The 25,058-nt window shown below is 46.8% G+C and overlaps 1 protein-coding gene and 1 long non-coding RNA gene across 3 annotated transcripts in view; one reads left to right on the plus strand and one right to left on the minus strand.

The window, feature by feature from the left end:
• Nucleotides 1–1,435: 1,435 nt before the first annotated feature.
• LOC141049018 (uncharacterized) lies at nt 1,436–5,938 on the minus strand. Its single transcript, XR_012220230.1, has 2 exons — nt 5,648–5,938; nt 1,436–1,866 (listed from the first exon to the last, which is right to left on the minus strand). It is a non-coding gene; the product is annotated as an uncharacterized lncRNA (long non-coding RNA).
• Nucleotides 5,939–5,997: 59 nt separating this feature from the next.
• The window catches only part of MEMO1 (mediator of cell motility 1), a 233,703-nt gene continuing 214,642 nt past the window's right edge, over nt 5,998–25,058 (plus strand). The window contains exon 1 of one of the 2 annotated variants that reach the window (XM_073545114.1): nt 5,998–6,486. In XM_073545114.1, coding sequence (XP_073401215.1) covers nt 6,426–6,486 — 61 coding nt within the window. In that variant the 5' untranslated portion in view covers nt 5,998–6,425. The remainder of the gene's footprint in view (nt 6,487–25,058) is intronic. The other variant, XM_073545113.1, reaches the window with a different exon arrangement.

A 25,058-nucleotide genomic window follows, 5' to 3' on the forward strand; every position in this document is an offset into this window, starting at 1 on the left:
TGCCCGCCCCTCGCCATCGGCGTGGAGGCACCTGCTGGGCCGCGTCTGCGGCTGCAGTTGTGACAATAATCTTGTTAAATGCTGATGAAATGCCGAATGGTAGGACATTGAACTGGTAATGGCTCACCTGGTGACCATGGGAGACTGCAAATCTGAGGAACTTCCTGTGGTCTGGATGCACTAGCACATGATAATGGGTATCCTTCAGATCTATTGTAGCAATTACCCAGTTCTGTACGATGAGCGGGATTGCTGATTTGGTCGACTCCTGAAACATCTGTACCTGATTACTTGGTTCAGGGGCTTCAGATTTATGATAACCCCTAGCTTCCCTAAGGGTTTCTTTATGAGGAACAGGCGAGAATAGTGGCCCTTGCCCAGCTCATGTTGTGGTACACAAGAGATTACCTCTAATTGGAGTAGACCTTGGAGATGTAATAGCAAGGACTTCTGAAGGTATGGAAACTGTAGAGGTAACTCTCAGGCACTGAGGGGGGGGGAACTCTCAAATTCTAGTTTCAATCCATCCTGTATGGTACAGTAAACCCATTGGTTTGTGGAGATGGATTGCCACCGGGAGAGTCGACTCCCGACTGGAGGGCAGTCACTGCTTGTCAGAGTTCTGCTGGTGGTGGGGGACAAGGATGTGTTTGCCCTTACCCCCCTTTGGATAACTCCAACGGCCCGTCTTGCCTTTCCTCTTGAATTCCCTCTGGAAAGACTGATCACGAGGAGGGGGAACGAAAAAAGCGTTTCCTAGGGTTTTTCTGCTCGGGAAGTGACTTGTTCTTTTTGGTAACTTTCGCTAGGATTTCGTTGAGAGCTGGACTGAAGACATAATGGACCTGAAAGGGGATGACGCACAGCTTAGTCTTGGAAGTGAGGTCACCACCCCATGACTGCTACCCGGATGGACTCAGCTGAAGCATCAGCGAAAAAACCCATTGCTTTCTGAAGGAGGGGAAGAGAGTTAAGTATCTCCTCCCTAGAAGTCCCCTGCGTAAGGTGGTCCTCTAACATACGCAACCAGCTGAATAGAGACCTGGTGAGGCCACATTTGTTTTAAGCAGATTGGTGGTGGTGCCCCAGGACTTACTTAGCAAGCTCTCTCTTTTACCATCCATGGGATATTGAGGTGGGACGAGTCTTCGAAAGGAAGAGCCGTCTTTTTGGCCACCTGCACATCCACTTTGGGGGTATCCCATAAAGAGCAATCTCCATCTAGGGGAAAGCGATTTTTTAACTCAGACGGGATGCTAAGTCCCTTCTCAGGAAGGTCCCACTCATGAAGGATAAGGCTTTGATTATTCTCGTGTATAGGAAACCCTTTCTGTTTCTTTGGTTTCAGACCCCCAAACATTTCATCCTGCAGAGTATCTCACTTCCTCCTCCTCAACCCCCATGGTGCCCCTCACCATGCTTATCAATTCTTCCATAACCTCAGAAGAGAAATACTTTTATTTTTTTTATCAGACTTGGGGGTGGGAGTGGAACTCTCATTCTCCCAAATATCCTCCTACTCAGAGGTACAGACCTCGCCTGAGTCTGAATCAGATTCCGCAGCTGCCATCCTTCTCTTAGGAGAGATGGGGAGCTACTAAAGGACCCCAGCCGCACATCACCGACCCACTTTACCCCCCTAGGAAGCGCAGGAGAGGCGGGAAAGAGGGTCCCGAGTCGCAGGAGGATGTGGGGTGCTCCGGATTGCCGGCCATGCAGCACCATCAGGAACCTCTTCATGCCCCATAGGGGACAGCAAAAATGCTGGAGGCTGTAGGAATGGTAGGGGAATTTAACCTCTTCTGTGCTTCCTGTACCCCATTAGGGCAGAGACACATCCTCCAATGCTGGTGTCGTGGAAGGTAACTGGAAAAAATGGAAATAAATGCATGTTATTTTATTATTTTTCCCTAACTAAGGGGGTGATAAAGGGGGATTTGATTTACTATTTTTATTTTGATCACTGTGATAAGGTCTATCACAGTGATCAAAACGAACCAATAGAAAAAAAATGATTTTTTAACCACCTAAATGTCGCTAACTTCTGAACCAACCACTATATCCGGGAGACTAATGCCACTATTTGGCCATGAACTGCTATGTGTCAATTAGATTAAAGCTGAAGTCCCCAAAATCTATTAACCATTTATTTGATAGTCACTTTTGACAGCAGCAACTAAGGGGTTAAGCAGATATGGACGGTGCCAACACTGATACAGAAAGTTGTCAGCTATAGTGTACAGCCGGCAGCTGCTGGATTGTCACATGTATGGGGATGATGTCCTTTTGTATCTCAGGTCAGTAAAAAGACATATTGGCTGTATTAAGGGGGTTAAGATTATTTCGCCTGGGACACTCAAACACCTGGAGCTGGCCCTGCACCTTATAATATGACCCAATAATTAAAAAAGACAACTCTGCTTTATTATTACAATAATGTCCCCTCCTGCGCTTCCACTACAATGATCCTTCGATGTGCCTCCTGATAATTCCACCACCCTTCCCATTGTGCTTCCATGTGACAATGATCCCCAGAAGCTCTTTCATGTAATAATACCCCTAAGAAGTGACACACAGAACTTTTGCTACGGGCCCACGTGATTTCGATCATGGCTCATACCACGCAAATTTTCAAGATATGGAGAGGGAAATGTATTGCAACACTTACATAGTTATGCCCCTACTAAAGCCCCTTCGTGCTCTCACCCACTGTGATAACCCTTCCATGGCCCCATAAAGTATGATTCCCCAAAAAATACCCCAACACAGAATGATGTTCTCAGATTCCTCCACATACACATGAATGTCATCCCCCTACACAGTGTTTCCCCACAATGCATGCACGCCCGCATAGCCTCACTATCCCAACAGTCTATATTGTCCCCCCAGAGCTCCACCCCCACCATACAGTATAGCGGTTCCCCCATAACCCCTCCACATACAGTAATATTACTGGTCTTCCCCACACAGTAGGCTGGTCCCTTCATACAGTATCAGAGTATGATGCACTCCCACAGAGCATGATTGACCAACACAGTAAACACAGTATGATGGTCTTCCACCCGGGATCCCAACAGTATGATTGCTCCCCAACCTCCTTGCAGACACCCATACAGAATGATGGGGCCCCCATGCCGTTAAAGTTTTTTTTTTTTTAACTCACCATATCGAGGCTCCCTGTCCACCACAATTGCCATCTTTTCTTCAATCCTACCTTGCAGTGAACAATGAAGGAGCGATGCAGTGACATCATAGTGCCGACAAACATCCTCCTATGTGGCACCAACCTGCAGCAGGCCACAAGTAGACTGTGTCCTGTTGGAGTAAGTGGCCAGAAGGGCCCATCTGCCATTTCCCAGATTTGTCCAATGACCAGTCTAGCCATGGCCTTTTATATAACCATCTTAAAGGGGTTGTCCACTACTTGTACAACCTCTTATTTTTTGGCTTTGTTAAAAGGAATCTGTCACCCTCTTTTTCGTCTATGAGCTGCCGACACCGCCATCAGGGGCTTATCTACAGCATTCTGTAATGCTGTAGATAAGCCCCCGATGTAACCTGAAAGAGAAGAAAAAAAGTTAGATTATACTCACTGGGGGCGGTCTGGTCCGATGGGTGTTGCGGTCCGGTGCCTCCCATCTTCATACGATGTCGTCCTCTTTCCTTCCTGTCGTGGCTCCGGTGCAAGCGCACTGCTCTGCCCTGTTGAGGGCAGAGCAGAATACTGCAGTGCGCAGGCGCCGGACCTTTGCGCACTGCAGGACTCTGCTCTGCCCTCAACAGGGCAGAGAAGTGCACCTGCGCAGGAGCCACGACAGGGTGGAAAGAAGAGGACGGCATCGTATGAAGATGGGAGGCGCCGGACTGGACGGCGACACCCATCGGACTGGACCAGACGCCGGGGTGAGTATAATCTAACTCTTTTTTCTTATCTTTCAGGTTACATCGGGGGCTTATCTACAGCATTACAGAATGCTGTAGATAAGCCCTGATGGCGGTGGCCGCAGCTGATAGACAAAAAAAAAAAAAGGGTGACAGATTCCCTTTAAAATAAAAACACCTATACTCCCCTCTCGTGCCTCATGTGAGGTTGTTACTTCATATCAGTAGTGGCTTCAATGTCCCCGCCTTTGAGTGTACTGAACATTAACAGGAAGCCAGGGCTGCGGCTGCTCTCTGACTCTTGATGTTCAATTTGTCTGAAGCCGGTGCAGATTGGGCGCTGGGCTCATGAGACATAACCTCACGCGAGACCCGGGTGAGAGTGCAGACACCGCTGGAACACCTGCACCTGAGGAGAGTATAGGTGTTTTTATACATGAGGAATGAGAAGGGGTTGACCTAGTAGTGGACAACCCTTTAACTAACAAAGTATAAAATATTAATTTCAAATGGCAAATACTGAAGAGAAGATATTAAAATAGTGCAAAACAGAACTGATACTGTAACCAAAGTTAAAAAAAATGCAATAAAATGAGAACAAAAAGTCTTGAAAACGGTAGCACTAAAAACTACAGCTTGGACTGTACGGGACCTACCAAAGAACGAACAAAAGGAATAAAAAGTAGTATAACTTATTGGTCCAAAAATAGAGGCATGATTGGTTTATTCAGCATTTTAGACAAGCATGGAATATATACAGGTGTATATTATATTCCCTGTGCTTGGGGAATGAACATGGCATATATAGAGATACTAGGGGAATGAACATGGGATAGGCTTTGCATTGATCACTGGTCTCCCTTTGTGGTGGGGCCTTTCAAAAGAGGGAACAAACTAAAGAGTTTATTTAAAAACAAAGCTTTTCTAGGGCTGTGACAGTCACATTCATCACAGGAGCCAGGGATTGGCCTTTACCCCATCTTATCAGTCTGGGGTCAGTGAGGGCACACCCTGCATGGAGGGTCTACAGCATCACTGCAGTTAGGGGATGTTCACACGTATGCGGTGTTTTGCAGTTTTACCAAACAAAACGCTTTAAAAAAATGCTTTAAAGAAACATCCCATTCATTTTAATAAATTCTGCACTTTTTGTGCATATTGATTTGTTTTTTCAGCAAAAAAAAAACGCATGGCGGAAAAAACGCAGCATGCTCATTAAATTTGTGGAAAATTCCGCATTTCTAGCTATTTTCTATGCGCGGTTTCTGGGAAGGAGTCCGGTTTTCATGCAGAAGTTTTCTGCTTACGTGTGCACATAGCCTTGATTGTCCTGATGTTTAAAGTCTATTGACAGATCAGATTGAAGCCCCCTGGAGATCCACACTGTACAAAGGGCAGCCCCTAAAGCCACCAAGCAGAAGGATACTGCCTAGACCATTGCTGCCCCTGCAGTGTGCAATCCCCCCACTTCTGCACATTCCGCTCTATAGGTTTGGACCAGTTACGTCCATTCTTTTCCAGTTTATCCTGCAGACAGACAAGTCCTCACACAGAAGTGTCCACAACAGAACGCCACGACGCTCCAGCGCCCCGGTCACCCCGGACCCTGTCACCAGCCAGCGAACAATGGAATAAAACCAAACAACCCAGTGATGGAGCTGCTGATTCGACCCCACTAATAATATACTCGGGGGTCACTCGACACCACAACTCATCAGGAGAGAAAACCATCAACATCATACAAGAATGAAGAAGAAAAACCCACACTGCCAAATGGCCGCGTCTCCAAATCCCAACGCAACCAACCCTGGACACCCGTGCTAACGACCCTGCGAGAGAAGCAGGACAGAAGGCTCGCAGCTGAAAGGACTGCCTGCAGCGTGCGCGCTCCTTCCACTCCTCTGTAGCACGCACGCTGCGTGCCTGGCAGAGGCCGAGCTACACCACCACCAAAGCCGGCTTCTGACGTCATCACCGGCGAGCGCTGCCGGCTCCACCCCCTTGACGTCTTTTCTAAAACCACGTGCGAACCAATCAGAGTAGTCTCCGCCCACATAACCTCTTTCTGTACGGGCTCTCACAAGGTACAAACTAGTGAAGTGTTTGGAATATCCGCTTCGCCCTTCTATTGCTCTGCGAGCTTTCTCTCGGCCTTATAGGCCTCAGTCCCAACTACGAGCAGCGCACCCTATTGTCTCTGAAGTAGAGCCCCGGCATAACACTGTGTGACTGTCTGCCAGCGTTACCACCGGGAGCCGCTGACCCCACCGGCAGTGACACGCGAGCCCGGCGGCGGCGGTGGTGTCGGGCCCGTAGTGCGGCAGAGCTGGCGAGCAGCCATCATTTGAATCACGGTGTTGGTGTCCCCGCACTGCTCGCTCTGTTGGAGGAGTGTCAGTCCTCTGCTCCGTCCGCCTCCTCCTATCAGTGGCTGCACCATTCATCCAGCCCTCAGACATCCAGGGAGCACAGGGTGTGTACACACCGTCTCCAGAGCCATCTCATCCTCCCGGGCACACACCATAGGCGGCTCCAGCACCAAGATGTCCAACCGAGCGCTGTGCAGAGAGGCGAGCCATGCTGGCAGCTGGTACACTGCCTCAGGTATGTGGAGACATGGGGGGCACAGCTGCTTCTCCTGTGAGGTGGAGGGATACTAGTGTATGTGGGTGATGGAGCCCTGCCACCAGAAGTGTATGATTTCTGCACCTGAGGGCTGATAGTGGGGCCGGTGACATCGTCGTGAGTGGCCAGACACCCAAAGGTGTCTGTTCTCAGGATCCGGCCCAGACTGGTTCTTATAAGAAAAGGATACGTGCTGTATGGGATCGTTCTACTATATACATCTGATCTGTACATCAGCGGCTCTACAGAGTGATGAGGCCGGTGACATCATCACGAGCCGCCATATACTAAAAGATGGCTGTATGTACTCATGATCCGGCCCAGATTGGTTCTTATAAGAAAAGGATACGTGCTGTATGGGATCGTTCTACTATAAATATCCGATCTGTACATCAGCGGATCTACAGAGTGATGAGGCCGGTGACGTCATCACGAGGCGCCATATACTAAAAGATGGCTGTATGTACTCATGATCCAGCCCAGACTGGTTCTTATAAGAAAAGGATACGTGCTGTATGGGATCGTTCTACTATATACATCCGATCTGTACATCAGCGGATCTACAGAGTGATAAGGAGGCCGGTGACGTCATCACGAGGCGACATATACTAAAAGATGGCTGTATGTACTCATGATCCGGCCCAGACTGGTTCTTATAAGAAAAGGATACGTGCTGTATGGGATCGTTCTACTATATACATCCGATCTGTACATCAGCGGCTCTACAGAGTGATAAGGAGGCCGGTGACGTCATCACGAGGCGCCATATACTAAAAGATGGCTGTATGTACTCATGATCCGGCCCAGACTGGTTCTTATAAGAAAAGGATACGTGCTGTATGGGATCGTTCTACTATATACATCCGATCTGTACATCAGCGGCTCTACAGAGTGATAAGGAGGCCGGTGACGTCATCTCGAGGCGCCATATACTAAAAGATGGCTGTATGTACTCATGATCCGGCCCAGACTGGTTCTTATAAGAAAAGGATACGTGCTGTATGGGATCGTTCTACTATATACATCCGATCTGTACATCAGTGGATCTACAGAGTGATGAGGCCGGTGACATCATCACGAGCCGCCATATACTAAAAGATGGCTGTATGTACTCATGATCCAGCCCAGACTGGTTCTTATAAGAAAAGGATACGTGCTGTATGGGATCGTTCTACTATATACATCCGATCTGTACATCAGCGGCTCTACAGAGTGATAAGGAGGCCGGTGACGTCATCACGAGGCGCCATATACTAAAAGATGGCTGTATGTACTCATGATCCGGCCCAGACTGGTTCTTATAAGAAAAGGATATGTGCTCGATGGGATCATCTTACTATAAACGTCTGATCTATACAGCAGTGGGTCTGTGGGCTCATAATGAGGTCGGTGACATCATCATGAACGGCCATATACTAAAGATGGCTCAGTATCCGGCCCAAACTGGTCCTTATAAGGAAAGGATATGTGTTCTATGGGCTCATCCTACTATAAATGTGTACAGCTCATACAAATGCCTTTGTGGACTGATAATGGGGCCAGTGACATCATTGTGTGTGGCCAGACACTCAAAGATGGCTCAAGAGCCATGTCAGACTGGTCCCTATAAGAAAAGGATACAAGTGATCTGTAGAGTCGGTCATCATGTGGTGTAGGTTTACCGTTCAATTGTATTTGACTAACAAAGGAAGATACACTAAAAGCAATCTATTGTTTCCTCTTTGCCAAAGAGGGTCACACTGTAACATTCGACCATTCTATAATGGCACAATAAAGTATGAAGGGGTCTTGCCCTCAGACACACATGGCATAAATGCCTGACGGGTGCAAGTTCCATTTCCAGGACTCCCATATGTAAAAAAACTGGGGTTCTCTTCCTGATCCACTAGTACTTCAGAGAGGAAGCGGCCATGTGTGCCGGTGGCTCTTTCTAGCGTACATTCTGGGTGCGCAGCATTTCCCAACTCCCATAAACAATGATGCACCGAGCTCCATGTATAGATGGGATAAATGGAGGAAGGGGATGTCTAATGTGACAACAAAGCATTATAAAGGACAATGGTGTGTCCAAGCCGCACTTACAAGGCGGGGGTGTACACGACAGCCGAGCTCTTTGTGCTGTGTCTCTAGTAGGACACGTATACTCAGAACCTTGAGGTGTTTTTCAGTGGGAGGTAATTGGCTTCTAAGAAATCCTGCACCAGAGGCATCTCCTATATACAATAATTTGTCTCACTATAATCAGGGAGATGACGGTACTGGAGGGGCAGGGGAAGGATATTATTACTCTTGTTCTTTTATTACTCTTGATCTTTTAGGCAAAGGTTTCATCAGGTTGTGCATCCCCTTTGTTTTGGTATAAGTATATAACCTTTGAAAACAAGCAAAAGTTAAAATGTGTCAGCTGAATTCTGCTAGAAGACACACATAAATGACTGTTTAATATTTGATTTTATTGCCTATGTTTTCTTGTACTGGAACACAACAACAGCCACCATTTGTAGCCAGGAATATTGTCTCCTCCAGTGAATCTGTTAAAACCTGAAAACTTGATATGTTGGAGATTTCATGCGAGGTCAGCTATGGAATTGTGTAAAATAAATATCCTGGGAAACCCTTTCTGTTAAATAAGGCTTATCCTTGAGAAGGCTCTCAGTGGTTCCAGCTGCAAATCCGCAGCAGAAAAGCCAGGTATTATCCATGGATTTCTCTGATGGATCTTGCATGCATTTTGGATTTGTGGAAGGCAAATTAGACGCGTGTGACGTCAGCCTAAAGTTTCACATTAGTGTAATATCACGTTTCTATGTCTGTAGTGTGAGCAGGTTGCGGGATGCAGTGAGGCAGCAGAGGCAGAGCACGGGTTAATGGATTTAACTAACAGGGGAATAATCCATGCAGGGAGAGAAAGCAATTTAAATGAGGGAACAGGTGATTAAATGCAGGGTATATGATGGGGGGGAAAATAGCAGTGTCTATAGCAACAGAAGTTCTTTTAGTTGACTTATCGTGAAGGTCAGTTCATGGGTCGTGGATGTTGCTGACCTGAAGATGGCACCCACAACAATGGGTGCAATGCTGATCCAATGAAGTCCTATGGCGGCAGCAGTTGACTTCCGGTACCTTCCGCTGAGCCCTTTAGTTCATTTAGGCCTCTTTCACACATCAGTTTTTCGCCGTCAGGCGCGATCCGGCTTTTTTTTGTAAAACCGGATCCGGCGAAATGCAATGCCGGATCCAGTTTTTCCCCATTGACTTGCATTAGCGCCGGATGGCATTGCGTTTCATCCGTTTTGTGCCGGATCCAGCTACTTGTCTCATTCCGGCGTCAGGAAAAAACGGCTACTGTAACGTTTTTTTGTCTCCGGCGAAAAAGCCGGAAGCGCCGGATCCGACGCTTCCGGCTTTTTGCCACAATAAAAGTCTATGGGCGCCGGAATGCGCAGGATCCAGAAAAAGACGGATCCAGCCACCGGATCCGTTTTTTTAAGTCTGCGCATGCTCAGATCCAATTGGCCAGCCCCCAGGAAACAGATATAACCTGCTAGACGTATCCGACAGAAAAACGGATCCGTTTCTACACTTCTCCAAAATTTATGCCGGATCCGGTTTTTCTAAAAATAGCCGGATCCTGCCTGACGGCAAAAAACTGTTGTGTGAAAGTAGCCTTACTGATGCAGCCAAGAGGGTATAGGTCTCGACACTCTCCAGGTTTAACGTAGACCGGTGGACGTATACGGGGGAATCAGGGCACAGCTTACGTCCCACACTGAGTCTGAGGTGATGTGTCCACGGTACTCACGAGCCCAAAGCGTTTGTCACCTCGCTTCAGGGTGACCAACGGGCATCCTGCACGTCTCTCCTGGTGGACACTGCTAGTCGCCGTGGGGATCTGCGGGCGTTGGTCTGCTCCGTGACCGGGCTCGAGGGCTCACTTCTCCCTGCCGCGTGCTATCTGTTCCCGCCAAAACAAAGTACTTCCTCGTGCGCTGTGGCTGCAGCTGCTTAGCCACACCCCCTACTCCCCGATGTGTCAGTTTGTCTTGTCTCATTAGGTTTCCCCGGGTCAGCAGAGGAGACGTTCCAGACCCGGCACAGAAAAGGTACCCGTGGTCCGGTAAGAAATTACACTCCCCCTCTCGTTTTGCTTGCCATTCCACGGGCGAGAGTTCCTGTAGCAAACGTTGACATTCCTCTATCTCTTGGATGATTGGCTGCCACATAAATTGGTCTTGTTCGTATTGGTTGGGTGGTATTCCAGCTGTTGTCCGTTCGGTGCGGCGTAAGCCAGGTTGAGTAGTGGAGTCAGGTTGAGTGGACGGGGACGTGCCCAAGTTCAATGGAGAAGCCATTTTGGGGGGCTTCAGCCTCCTGTTCCTCTCCCGGGTCAAAGGATAGCAGATTGAAGAATTCGTCCTCATCACAGTCGAAAGCTGCAGAAGGGAGTGTTTCAGGAAAAACTTGCGCTCCTTCTGGTTGTTTGGGGTCTCGTGACAAGCAAGGACGTAGCATGTTCCGATGGACTATTCGAGTGGGAGCGCCTTCTTCTCCTTCAGATTGAATATCATAAACCGGACCTTCGGTTCCAATCCGACGTTTCACCCGATACGGGGTATTCTCCCACCAATACTCCAACTTGCCTCGAGGATGTTTGTCTTGGACCCACACACGGTCCCCAGCCTTAAGAGCTGTCCCTCGCAGGGGAGTCGTCTCATGGTGTCCCAGCTCCCGAAACTTGATCTGCACAAAGCGATGCAGAGTCTGCAAATGGTGCCGATGTTCACAGACCCAGGTGGACACCTCCGTCCGTGGGTAGTCCTGCTCTGGATCCAACTCCAGCTCAGTGATTTCTCACCCTTTTTGGTTAAACAGCAGGGAGTATGGTGTGTATCCAGTTGTGCTGTGCACTTGGTTGTTGTACACTTATACAAATTCAGCCACAAATTCAGGCCATCAACCTTTTCTGTCTTCCTCCAGCGTCCGCAGCATTTGAATCAGTGTCCGATTGAAACGCTCACAAGCCCCATTTCCCTGTGGATGGTAGGTCGTCGTCTGGGATTTCTCGATCTGATACAGGTGATACAGTTCTCCCACTACCGGCCTTTGAAAACAGGTGCCTTGGTCGGAGTGAATTCTCTTTGGACACCCATATACTCGGATGAAGTCTCTGCAGATGGCCTGCGCCGCTGATTCAGCAGCCTGGTCCTGGGTCGGAGTTACCACAGCGAATTTGGTGAAGTGATCAGTCATCACCAGGCAGTGTTCAAATCCAAGGTGATCTGGGCCTATAGTCAAGTAGTCGATCATTAAAACTTCTAGGGGAGCAGAAGTCACAATTGTCTGCGTATCAACCCTCTGTTCTGGAGGCTTAGCCATCTCACAGCTTCTGCACTGTTGACAGGCTTCATCCACTGCAGCTTTCAAGCGAGGATGGTAGATCAACTTCTGCAGCCTGTGGAATGTCTTCTCCGGGCTGAAGTGTTGAAGTGTGCCTCTCTTTCGGGAGCCTCTATGCCACCTCGCAAAGCAACATTTCTGGGAGCACCACTTGCCAGGTGACTACCAACTCTAGTGTTAATTGCACTTTCAGGTACAGTAGGCTATCTTCCAGTTGAAGCCTCTCCCATTGCCGAAGAGTCTGCAGAGTTCCTGGGAACAAGGTGTTTCTCTTTGGCTGGGAAGTTGTTTCAAAGCCACCCATTGCCTCAGCTGAGCGAGTTCCCTATCTTCCTGCTGAAGAGGTACCAAGTCATCACGGGGTCGTCCCAATGTGTGTCCTCTAGCGGGATTACGAAATTCTGGGACCTCTTCAGCCTCCAGCTCTTCGTCCCAGTTAGGGCCAGGTTGCTCGTGAGTCACTCGTGATAATGCATCGGCATGCGTGTTCTCAGCTAATCTCCTGTAGGCAATTTTGTATTGATACTTGGCCATGCGGGGAACCCATCTCTGCTCCAGAGCCCCTAATTTCGTATTTTCCAGATGAGCCAGAGGATTATCAGTGCGCACCAAGACTTCGGTCATGGTCCACACCAACGCTAGCAGTTCCAACTTAAAAGAACTGTAGTTATCTGGGTTTCGTTCAGAGTCATGAAGGGACCTACTCGCATAAGCAATCACTCGCTCTTTTCCGCCCTGCGTTTGTGACAATACAGCTCCTAGTCCATGCAGACTCCCATCGGTATGAAGGATAAAGGGTTAAGAGAAGTCTGCATAGGCCAAGATGGGTGCTTCAGTCAGAGCCATCTTTAGGGCCAGGAAAGCTTCTTCCTGACTATTTCTCCGCTTAATGGTTCGATTTTTTTTTTTTTTTTTTTTTGCCTCGGACGGCACTCCTTTCAACAGCGGGTTTACAATGCGAGTGAAGTTTTTTGCGAACCATCGATAATGCCCAGTGAGTCCCAGAAAGGCCCGAACATCCTTCAAGGTCTTCGGGGTTAGCCAGTCCTGTACCGCTGCTATTTTCTCCCATGACGGTCTCACCCCTTCAGCGGAGATGACATATACCCGGTATTCAATCTGCTTGTGGAAGAGGTGACATTTCCGAGGTTTTAAATTCAAACCATGCTTCTGCAGCCGGCTCAACACCTGTTCCAGCCGTTGCAGGTGCTCCTCAAAGGTGGCGGCGTAGACGATGATGTCATCCAAATAAATGAGCGTAGCCTTAAAGTTCAAGTCTCCCAAACATCTCTCCATTAATCGTTCGAAGGTGCCATGTGCGTTGGTAAGGCGGCATCCAATTGAACTCCAAAAGCCCCATAGGCAGTATGAATGCAGCCTTCGCCCGATCACACTCGGACATGGGTACTTGCCAATACCCACTGGCCAGATCCAACGACGAGAAGTACTTTGCTTTTCCCCGAGTAGACAATGATTCTTCAATTCTCGGCAGTGGGTAAGAGTCTTGCACGGTACAGGCATTCAGTTTTCAGTAGTCTACACAGAAGTGCAGGGTCCCGTCTTTCTTCTGTACCTAGGACAATAAGTGTAGCCCACGGACTTTGGATCTCTCGGATGACTTCACTCTGCAGCATATGCGCCAACATCTTTTTCACCTTCTGGTACATCTGCGATTGGATTTGTCGATATCGTTCCCTAATGGGTGCAGCGTTTCCCGTTGGAATTTTGTGGGTTATAGCTGTAGTACACCCAAAATCATCATCTCGAGGAGCAAAAACGACCTGGTATCGCTCTAGCACCGCTTCCAGTTGTTGTACCTGTTTTGGTGACCGTTCTGTTAGTCCGGCCCGCATCTGTTCCAGAATTTGAAGTCCTTCCTTTAGTTGATTAGATTCAGGTTCGGAGGACATCGTTACAGCCACTGTCCAGTGATCTCCCTGTTTCACTCCTAACTGAACGGCCTCTGGTGGTATCAGCTCTTCCTGTATGCCCATGATCTGTGCGATTTCCCTCTTGGACGAAAGTGTGAGGTCACCTTCTACAAGGTTGATATACATCGTACTGGTACGTTGCCATCATGAACAATGGCCAACGTCCGCACAACAAGGAGCCCTGGAGGCAATTGATCCATACAAGCTGGCTCTATCTGGACTTCGACTCCTTCCAGAGGAGTACAGGCTCGGATAGGTAGAGTGATCACAGTCTGACCTGGTGGTAGGACAAGGTTTGTGGCGGTTGGAAATATCACCTTGCCTAATGTTTTTCCCTCACTTGATGTTTCTTGGGCCTGAGCTACCCGTATCAACTGTTGAAATACTTTTCTCTGCGGGGTGTGAGGGCTCTATCGATTTAGAAACGCATCTGCATACTCGTTGACAAGATGTTCCCAAGCTCTTTCAGTACCTTCATTCCTAACGTCACGGTGGGGCCATTGCCAGGGTCCCCAGCGGTCAACACAACTCCTTTCTGACCCACATCTTTGCGCACACAGTGATTTACATCCAGACCACCCCTGCGACTGGGATGGGCAACATTGGCTGCTGTCAACTTAATCACTGGGCCCCATTCAGGCCGCATCGTCTCAGGAAAATGAAGACTGAAATAAGTCTCAGGCATAGTGGTAACTTAAGAGCCGGTATCGACTAAACAGTGGACGACCCGACCATCCATTTTGGTCCAAACGAGAGGACTTATGGAAACTAAACTTGTGGGACTTCTTCCTCTCCTTCTTGGCTGCTCAGGCTCCAGGCGGCGGTAGAGAGGTCTTTCCCTTTTCGCACATCCACGAGCATAATGTTCATTGCTCCCACAGTTGAAACACATCAGCTGCTCTTCTGTGCGAGGCGGTCTCATTTCCTGGTGGGGCTCGGGTCCAGTTCTGCCTCCTTGAGGTTTCAGGGGTACTGAAGGTTTCTTCATCAAGTCAGCCCATTCCTCTTGCATGTCCTGTATTTCCTTCCGAAGCTCTCTCACCCAACTCGGTTCAGTTGCCAATGAAACAGACATCTCCCAGCTCCGGACCTTCCCCGCCAAGACTGTCACCCTCTGTTCTTGTACATGTGTGCGCGCTTCGGCCCCCACTTCTAAAAAGGTCATACGTGGATTAACCCACAAGTGCTCTCTCAAGGCCTGTTTAAGCAGTGCATCTCTAAAGCCTGCCACTAGATGATCTCTCAGAACTATATCAGGGGGTCCTACACCTATGTCATCTCGCTTAGTGTTTGCAGCGTGAATTTCCTGTAGCGCATTCATGTATTGGGTCATGGACTCCTCTCCATTTGGACACGGCTAAACAAGCGCATGCGCAATTTTCTGACATCCGTGGGGTCCCCATGCATCTCCTCTAGGATTTGTAACACCTTGGTGAAGGTACCTCGCTCATGGGGGGCCAGAACATGATGCTCTTTGCCTCTCCATCTAGGGCCATCATACAATCTCTGCCTCAATAGCGGGGGGTCATGGGGTGCATCCTCAACATACCACTGACATGCCCAATCCGGTCCCATAACTGAGTATTGCTCCCTGTAAACTTTGGAAGATTATTCAACATTGCCCCCAGTGGTATACTAACTCTTGGAGCACCTAGGACTGCTTGGTCTACCTCCTCGATGCCTGGTGCACCCAGGACCGCTTGATCTGTCTCCTCTGTACCTGCCGACTACGCCAAGTGTGAGCAGGTTGCAGGATGCAGTGAGGCAGCAGAGGCAGAGCAAGGGTTAAAGGATTTAATAGGGGAATACTCCACGCAGGGAGATAAAGCAATTTGAGGGAATAGGTAATAAAACGCAGGGTATATGAAGGGGAAAAGTTCTTTTAGTTGACTTGGTCAGTTCATGGGTCGTGGATGTTGCTGAACCGAAGATGGCGCCCACATCGGCGGTCGTGATGCTGATCCGATGAAGTCCTATGGATAACCTTTATGATTCCTATGGAAGACCTTAAATACTATAGACCTGTAGCATTGACATCACACCTGATGAAGTTACTAGAGAGATTGGTTCTCACACGTCTCCGTCCTCTAGTGAGCTCGGATATGGACCCTCTCCAGTTTGCCTACAGGCCAGGCATTGGTGTGGATGATGCCATTATCCACCTTCTAGATAGGACTCTCTCTCACCTGGAGATACCTAGGAACACTGAGAATAATGTTCTTCGATTTCTCTAGTGCTTTTAATACCATACAGCCAGGTCTACTGAGAGACAAGCTGGGCCTTGTTGGCGTGGACCTCCAACTCTCCACCTGGATCCTTAACTACCTCACAAACCGACCTCAGTTTGTAAAGGTTCGGGACAGTGTGTCAGACACGGTGATATGCAATACAGGGGCACCTCAAGGTACAGTTCTTGCCCCTTTTCTCTTCACACTGTACACTGCGGATTTTAGGTGCAACTCATCTAGCTGCTACTTGCAGAAGTATTCTGATGACTCTGCAATAGTAGGCCTCATCACAGGTGGAGATGAAAGAGAGTACAGAGATACTAACCAAGCTTTTGTGGAGTGGTGTCAGAGGAACCACCTTAGGATTAATTCCGGGAAGACCAAGGAATTGGTGGTGGACTTTCGCAAGGGAAAAAATCCACCAGTAGTGGTGAACATTCAGGGAAATGACATTGAGATAGTCGACACCTATACGTACCTTGGTGTGATCCTCAATAATTATCTTGACTGGGCTCATCACTTGGATGCAGTGTACAGGAGGGGCCACAGTAGGCTTTATCTGCTCAGAAGGCTGAGAGCCTTCGGAGTTAGGGGGGCACTCCTTGCATCCTTCTTCAACTCTGTTGTGGCATCAGTCATTTTCTTTGGTGTGGCGTGCTGGGGTAGTGGCATATCAACCAGGGACAGGAATAGGCTGGACAAACTGATTAGAAGGGCCAGCTCTGTCCTGGGATACCCCCGTGATCCAGTTCAGGAAGTAGGCGACAGGAGGATACTGGCCAAGGTGAGCTACATGGTGCAGAGTGATTCCCATCCCATGCATGAGACCGTGACAAAGATGTGCAGTACTGTCAGTGACCGGCTACTTCATCCTAAATGTGAGAGGGAGCGCTATCGAAAGTCCTTCCTTCCTGCTGCAGTTAGGCTGTATAACCAGCACTGTCCAAAACGGAGAACGACCCAAACAGTGAACTGATGGATCCAAAGTTGTGATAGTCCGGTTATATCTTTTTTTTTTTCGTATATGTACCTACCTACTGTCAATGTAATGCCTTTATGCATCTGTATCTGTACTTGTTCCTGCCTTGCTGCTGTAATGCTCTGAATTTCCCCATGGTGGGATGATTAAAGGATTATCTTATAACGAGGATCCGTCTTCTGGCGGCAGCGTTTAGCTTCCAATACCTTCTGTTGAGCTTTTAGTCCATTTACTGATGCAGCCAAAAGGGTATAGGTCTCGACCCTCTCCGGGTTTCACGTAGACCGGTGGATGTATACGGGGGAATCAGGGTACAGCTTGCGGTCCTACACTGAGTCTCTCTGAGGTGATGTGTCTGTGGTACTCACGAGCCTGGAGCGTTTGTCTCCTCGCTTCAGGGTGACCAACGGATGTCCTGAACGTCTCCTGGCGGATGCTGCTAGTTGCCGTGGGGATCTGCGGGCACGGGTCTGCTCTGTGACCGGTCTCGAGGGCCAGAGCACTCACTTCTCCCTGTCGCGCGCTGTCTGTTCCCGACGAAACTAAGTACTTCCGCGCACGCTGTGGCTGCAGCCGGTTAGCCACACTCCCTATTTCCGGATGTGTAAGTTTGTTTGGTCTCATTAGCTTTCCCCCGGATAACAGAGGAGACAGTCCCTACAGTTCCGGACCCGGCATTGAACAGGTACTCATGGTCCGGTCTTTCTTCTTACAATAGTATGGCCACATTACCCACTTGTGGATATCGTTACCTTAAAGGGTTATTCCCATCTTCAGTGATGGACACAATTAGTACAGTACTTGTGAAAGCAAGCAAATAATAAACAGTAAACTGGAAACAATACACACAACCCCTGTTGTCTTTATCATTTCAGTTTTATTTATTGTTTGTTTACTGCTCATTGCTTAGTATACCAGCTACTTTTGTGGTCCAGCAGCAATGTCTAATGTGCAGAGTCCTGGCAAGAACTTTCCAATACAGCTCGTAAGCTCGCTGGGATTGCTGGAGCACACTTTTAGCCCTCGATGCAGACACTGTGCTCTTCCAGAGCTCTATCGCGGCATCAGAGAACGCATAGTCTAGGCCTGTGGTGCAATGATGCCTTTGTTCCGAAATGTTGATCAAGCAGGAGTGCAACATCACCCAACAAGCTGGGAGGCTGGGTAGTGATGAGCTCCTGCCATTGATAATGGGGCAACTCATTTAGCTTACATCTTCATTAATACCTATAATGTGGACACCTTCATTGATGCGTAAAACGGTTCGGTTACACAGGGATTTTGGGCAAAGGTCAAATGGCCAAAGATCTCTATGTGCTGCGGCTACAACACAACGGTGCCAGTGTTGCTGTAATAAGCATGTCACAATATAACTGACTGAAATTTTGCTCCTTGTTTGTCACGGTACCCTAGGGGCACCTGCGTTACACTGCAATGTAGAAGTGGAACATGGTTACGTTTTCTACATGACTTCTATAGCTTTGTGGATATACAAGTGCTTCTCACTAAATTACAATATCATCAAAATGTTAATTTAGTTCGGTTCATCAATACAAAAAGTGAAACTCATGTTATATACAGTCATTACAAACAGAGTGATCTATTTCAAGTCTTTATTTCTGTTAATGTTGATGATTATGGCTTACAGCCAATGAAAACCCAAAAGTTGTCATCTCAGTAGATTAAAATAATTAACAAAAAACACCTGCAAAAGCTTCCTAAGCATTTAAAAAGGTCCGTTAGTCTTTTTCAGTAGGCTCCACCATTATGGGGAAGACTGCTGACTTGACAGATGTCCAGAAGGCAGGCATTAGCACTTCACAAGGAGGGTAAGCCACAAAATGTCATTGCTAAAGAAAAACTACCTTGTCTTGGTGTTCCTAGCGCTCCTCTGACTGCGATTTTATTCACCATTGCTAAAGAAGCTGGCTGTTCAGAGTGCTGTATCCAAGCATATTAATAGAAAGTTGAGTGGAAGGAAAAAGTGTGGTAGAAAAAGGTGCACAAGCAGTCGGGATAACTGTAGCCTTGAAAGGATTGTTAAGAAAAGGCCATTCGAAAATTTGGGGGAGATTCACAAGGAGTGGACTTCTGCTGGAGTCATTGCTTCAAGAGCCACCACACACAGATGTATCCAGGACATGGGCTACAAGTGTCACATGCCTTGTGTCAAGCCACTCATGACCAATAGACAATGCCAGAAGGGTCTTACCTGGGCCAAGGAGTTAAAGAACTGGACTGCTGCTCAGTGGTCCAATGTGGTGTTTTCAGATGAAGGCAAATTTAGCATTTCATTTGGAAATGAAAGTCCCAGAGTCTGGATGAAGAGTGGAGAGGAACACAATCCAAGCTGCTTGAGGTCTTCTTGTGTGTAGTTTCCACAATCAGTGATGGTTTGGAGAGCCATATCATCTGCTGGTGTAGGTCCACTGTGTGTTATCAAGACCAACGTCAGCGCAGCCGTCTACCATGGAATTTTAGAGCTCTTCATGCTTCCCTCTGCCGACAAGCTTTTTGGAGATGGGAAACTTCATTCTCCAGCAGGACTTGGCACCAGTCCACACTGCCAAAAGTATCAATACCTGGTTTAAAAACAATGGTATCACTGTGCTTGATTGGCCAGCAAACTCGCCTGACCTTAACCCCATAGATTCAAGAGGAAGATAAGAGACACCAGACCCATGGGTGGGATTCAAATTTTTAACAGATTCTGTGTTTGTGTGTGGGAAAACCACACCCATTTTAAGCCACACCCATTTACACGCACCTTTTCCTCAAACATATACAAGTAGGGGTGCAGTCAAACAGTTGAAAAAAAATAAATTGGAATGAGATCAGAACAGGTCCCCAATAGGCAGGCACAGGTCACCAATACCAATAGGCAGCTTAGGTTCCCAATAGGCAGGCACAGTTCCCTGTTGTGAATTCACTTTCTGGCCTACCTCTGGTTACTAGTGAACTTTCCAGGCTCCCTCTGGTGGTTACAGGAGGTAATGGAGCTGATCTAATTAAGAGGTCTGCCACCTGATAATGAGGAGGACGATTGGACATCTGGAGTTTCTGATTGGATTTAAGATAGCTTACTCCCTCTATCCCTGCTGGTGATTTTTTTTCCTGCCTCCTGAGGTCTTAGTTTCCAGCTCAGTCTTTGCATGCTCAAGCTAAGTGTTCTTTTGCTATTGTTCACATTTGATTTGTTTTTTTCTATTTCAGTTTTGTGTGGTCAGCCAGCCCCGGCTGGGGCTGTGCTGAATTTCCATCCTTATGTTACTGTTTGTGCCAGTTTGTTTTTGTCCCTTATTAGATTGGCCTCTCTTTGCTCTGTTTTTAGAATATACCAGAGTGCTGATATAGTGGGCGAAGTCTAGTGACTTCAGTGTTTTTTCTATCAGACGTGTTGGGCAATTTTTGCAGGGTTTTTTTTGCGTGATTGCAGTCAGTGTCTTTCCTGTCCTGTCCTGTCTAGTTAGTTTGGGCCCCATCGTTTGCTCAGCCTATTTTCCTACCTGCGTTTGTGTTTTCTTCTTGTCTCACTGACAATATATGTTTGGGGGCTATCTATTCCTTTGGGGTCTGCTCTGGGGCAGTTTAGATTTCCCCTTTCTTGCTTTAGGCTTATTTAGTTCTCCGCCTGTGTCGAGGTGTCTAGAATCATCGTAGGTACGCTCCACGGCTACTGCTAGTTGTGTGGATAGGATCAGGGGTCTGCAATCCACTTAGTTACCAACCTCTCTGGTTTTCTGTGGCTTAGCTTGGTCTTGCTTTCCTCCTCGGTGACCCAATCATAACAGAATCACCAGCCTAAACCGCAGATTCTAGGGTACTCAAAAGCAGGAGAGAATTGTAAAAAAAAAAAAAAAAAAAGTGTCAATTTTTTTATATATATTTTTCCTCTCTTTCTCTGGGGCCGTAAGAGGATTTTTTTTTTCTTTAATGGAGATTAAGCAATTGTCTGATCGTGTTGAGCAGCTCGCTGCTGAAGTGCGGGGAATTTCCGCCTATCTCGCTCAATCACCTGCTGTTGAACCAAAAAACCCTACTCCTGATGTGTTTTCTGGGGATCGGTCTAAATTTTTGTATTTTAAGAATAATTGTAAACTATTTCTTGCCTTGAAGCCTAACTCATCGGGAAGCTCTGTGCAGCAGGTTAAAATTGTCATCTCCTTGCTGCGCGGCGATCCCCAGGATTGGGCTTTTTCTCTGACACCTGGAAATCCTATTCTGACTAATGTGGACGCATTTTTTCAAGCCTTGGGGTTGTTGTATGATGAACCTAATGCTATTGATCAAGCTGAGAAAACCCTATTTTGGCATTGAACCAGGGTCAGGATTCTGCACTCTCACAGTGATCAAAATGAAAGAAAAAGTAAATAAACCCCCCGATTATCACCCCCATAGGTAGGCAGAACTAATAAAATAAAGAAAATATTTTTATTTTTATTTTTCCATTAGGGTTAGGGTTGAAAAGAGGGTTAGGGTTAGGGTTGAAAAGAGGGTTAGGGTTAAAAAGAGGGTTAGGGTTAAGGTTGGAAAGAGGGTTAGGGTTGGAAAGAGGGTTAGGGTTGGAAAGAGGGTTAGGGTTGGAAAGAGGGTTAGGGTTGGAAAGAGGGTTAGGGTTGGAATTAGGGTTAGGGTTGGAATTAGGGTTAGGCTTGTGGTTAGGGTTAGGGTTGGAATTAGGGTTAGGCTTGTGGTTAGGGTTATGGTTAGGGTTGGGATTAGGGTTAGGGGTATGTTGGGGTTAGGGTTATGGTTAGGGTTGGAATTAGGGTTAGGGATGTGTTGGGGTTAGGGCTGTGGTTAGGGGTGTGTTGGGGTTAGGGCTGGAGTTAGAATTGAGGGGTTTCCACTGTTTAGGCACATCAGGGGGTCACCAAACGCGACATGGTGCAACCATTGATTCCAGCCAATTTTGCGCTCAAAAAGTTAAACGGTGCTTCCTCCCTTCCAAGCTCCGACGTGTGCCCAAACAGTGGTTTACCCCAACATATGGGGTATCAGCGTACTCAGGAAAAATTGCACAACAACTTTGGGGGTCTAATATCTCCTGGTACCCTTGGGAAAATAAAAAATTGGGGGCTAAAAAAATATTTTTGTGGAAAAATTTTTTTTTTAAATTTTCACGTCTCTGCGTTATAAACTTCTGTGAAGCACTTGGGGGTCCATAGTGCTCACCAGGCATCTAGATAAGTTACTTGGGAGGTCTAGTTTCCAAAATGGGGTCACTTGTTGGGGGTTTCTATTGTTTAGGCACATCAGGGGCTCTGCAAACGTAATGACGACCGCAGACCATTCCATCAAAGTCTGCATTTCAAAACGCCACTACTTCCATTCCGAGCCCTTACGTGTGCCCAAACAATAGTTCCCCCCATATATGGGGCACCAGCGTACTCAGGACAAACTGTACAACAACTTTTGGGGTCCAATTTATCCTGCTACCCTTGTGAAAAAAAAAATTGCTGGCTAAAAATCATTTTTTTTTGAGGAAAAAAAAATATTTTTTATTTTCACGTCTCTGCGTTATAAACTTCTGTGAAGCACTTGGGGGTTCAAGGTGCTCACCACACATCTAGATAAGTTCCTTGGGGGGGTCTAGTTTCCAAAATGGGGTTACTTGTGGGGGGTTCCACAGTTTAGGTACATCAGGGGTTCTGCAAATGTAACCTGATGCCTGCAGACCATTCCATCAAAGTCAGCATTTCATAATGTCACTACTTCCCTTCCGAGCCCCGACGTGTACCCAAACAGTGGTCATCCCCCACATATGGGGTATCAGCGTACTCAGGACAAACTGGACAACAACTTTTGGGGCCAATTTATCCTGCTACCCCTGTGAAAAAAAAATTGCTGGCTAAAAATCATTTTTTTTTTGTGGAAAAAAAAATATTTTTTATTTTCACGGCTCTGCGTTATAAACTTCTGTGAAGCGCTTGGGGGTTCAAGGTGCTCACCACACATCTAGATAAGTTCCTTGGGGGGGTCTAGTCTCCAAAATGGGGTCACTTGTGGGGGGGTTCCACAGTTTAGGTACATCAGGGGCTCTGCAAATGTAACATGACACCAGCAGACCATTCCATCAAAGTCAGCATTTGAAAATGTCACTACTTCCCTTCCGAGCCCTGACGTGTGCCCAAACAGTGGTTCCCCCCACATGTGGGGTACCAGCGTACTCAGGACAAACTGGACAACAAATTTTGGGGTCTAATTTATCCTGGTACCCTTGTGAAAATAAAAAATTGCGCACTAAAAAATAATTTTTTGAGGGAAAAATTTTTTTTTATTTTCACGGCTCTGCGTCATAAACTTTTGTGAAGCACTTGAGGGTTCAAGGTGCTCACTACACATCTAGATAAGTTCCTTAGGGGGTCTAGTTTCCAAAATGGGGTCATTTGTGGGGGAGCTCCAATGTTTAGGCACACAGGGGCTCTCCAAACACGACATGGTGTCCGCTAACGATTGGAAGTAATTTGCATTTCAAAAAGTCAAATGGCGCTCCTTCCCTTCTGAGCCCTGTCGTGTGCCCAAACAGTGGTTCCCCCCCACATATGGGGTACCAGCGTACTCAGGACAAACTGGACAACAAGATTTGTGGTCCAATTTCTCCTGTTAGCCTTGTGAAAATTAAAAATAGTGTGCTAAAAATGATTTTTGAGGAAAAAAAATTATTTTTTATTTTCACTGCTCTGTGTTATAAACTTTTGTGAAGCACTTGGGGGTTCAAAGTCCTCCCTACACATCTAGATAAGTTCCTTAGGGGGTCTAGTTTCCAAAATGGGGTCACTTGTGGGGGAGCTCCAATGTTTAGGTGCACAGGGGCTCTCCAAATGCGACATGGTGTCCGATAACGATTGGAGCTAATTTTCCATTCAAAAAGTCAAATGGTGCTCCTTGCCTTCCGGGCCCTGCCGTGCACCCAAACAGTGGTTAATGACCACATATGAGGTATCTGTGCACTCAGGAGAAATTGCTCAACAAATTTTAGGATCCATTTTATCCTGTTGCCCATGTGAAAATGAAAAAACTGAGGCTAAAAGAAAATTTTTGTGAAAAAAAAGTATTTTTTTTTTTTTTTACAGATCAATTTGTGAAGTACCTGGGGGTTCAAAGTGATCACTATGCATCTAGATAAGTTCCTTGGGGGGTCTAGTTTCCAAAATGGGGTCATTTGTGGAGGAGCTCCAATGTTTATGCACACAGGGGCTCTCCAAACACGACATGGCAACCGCTAAATATTCCAGCATATTTTCCATTCAAAAAGTCAAATGGCGCTCCTTCCCTTCTGAGCCGTGCCGTGCGCCCAAACAGTGGTTTATGACCACATATGAGGTATTGTTGTACTCAGGAGAAATTGCCCAACAAATTTTAGGATCCATTTTATCCTGTTTCCCATGTGAAAATGAAAAAATTGATGCTAAAAGAAAATTTTTGTTGGAAAAATTAAAATGTCCATTTTTTCTTTCCACATTGCTTTAGTTCCTGTGAAACACCTGAAGGGTTAATAATCTTCTTGAATATAGTTTTGAGTAGCTTGAGGGGTGCAGTTTTTAGAATGGTGTAACTTTTGGGTATTTTCTGCCATATAGACCCCTCAAAGTGACTTCAAATGTGAGGTGGTCCCTAAAAAAAATGGTTTTGTAAATTTTATTGTAAAAATGAGAAATCGCTGGTCAACTTTTAACCCTTATAACTTCCTAACAAAAAAATATTTTGTTTCCAAAATTGTGCTGATGTAAAGTAGACATATGGGAAATGTTATTTATTAACTATTTTGTGTCACATAACTCTCTGGTTTAACAGAATAAAAATTCAAAATTTGAAAATTGCAAAATTTTCTAAATTTTCACCAAATTTCTGATTTTTTGACAAATAAGCGCAAAAATTATCAACCTAAATTTACCACTAACATGAAGCCCAATATGTCACGAAAAAACAAACTCAGAATCGCTAGGATCCGTTGAAGCGTTCCTGAGTTATTACCTCATAAAGGGACACTGGTCAGAATTGCAAAAAATGGCC

The sequence above is a fragment of the Dendrobates tinctorius genome, unplaced genomic scaffold (assembly GCF_039654945.1).
Source record: "Dendrobates tinctorius isolate UK_male_01 unplaced genomic scaffold, ASM3965494v1 ptg000140l, whole genome shotgun sequence".
Classification (NCBI taxonomy): domain Eukaryota; kingdom Metazoa; phylum Chordata; class Amphibia; order Anura; family Dendrobatidae; genus Dendrobates; species Dendrobates tinctorius.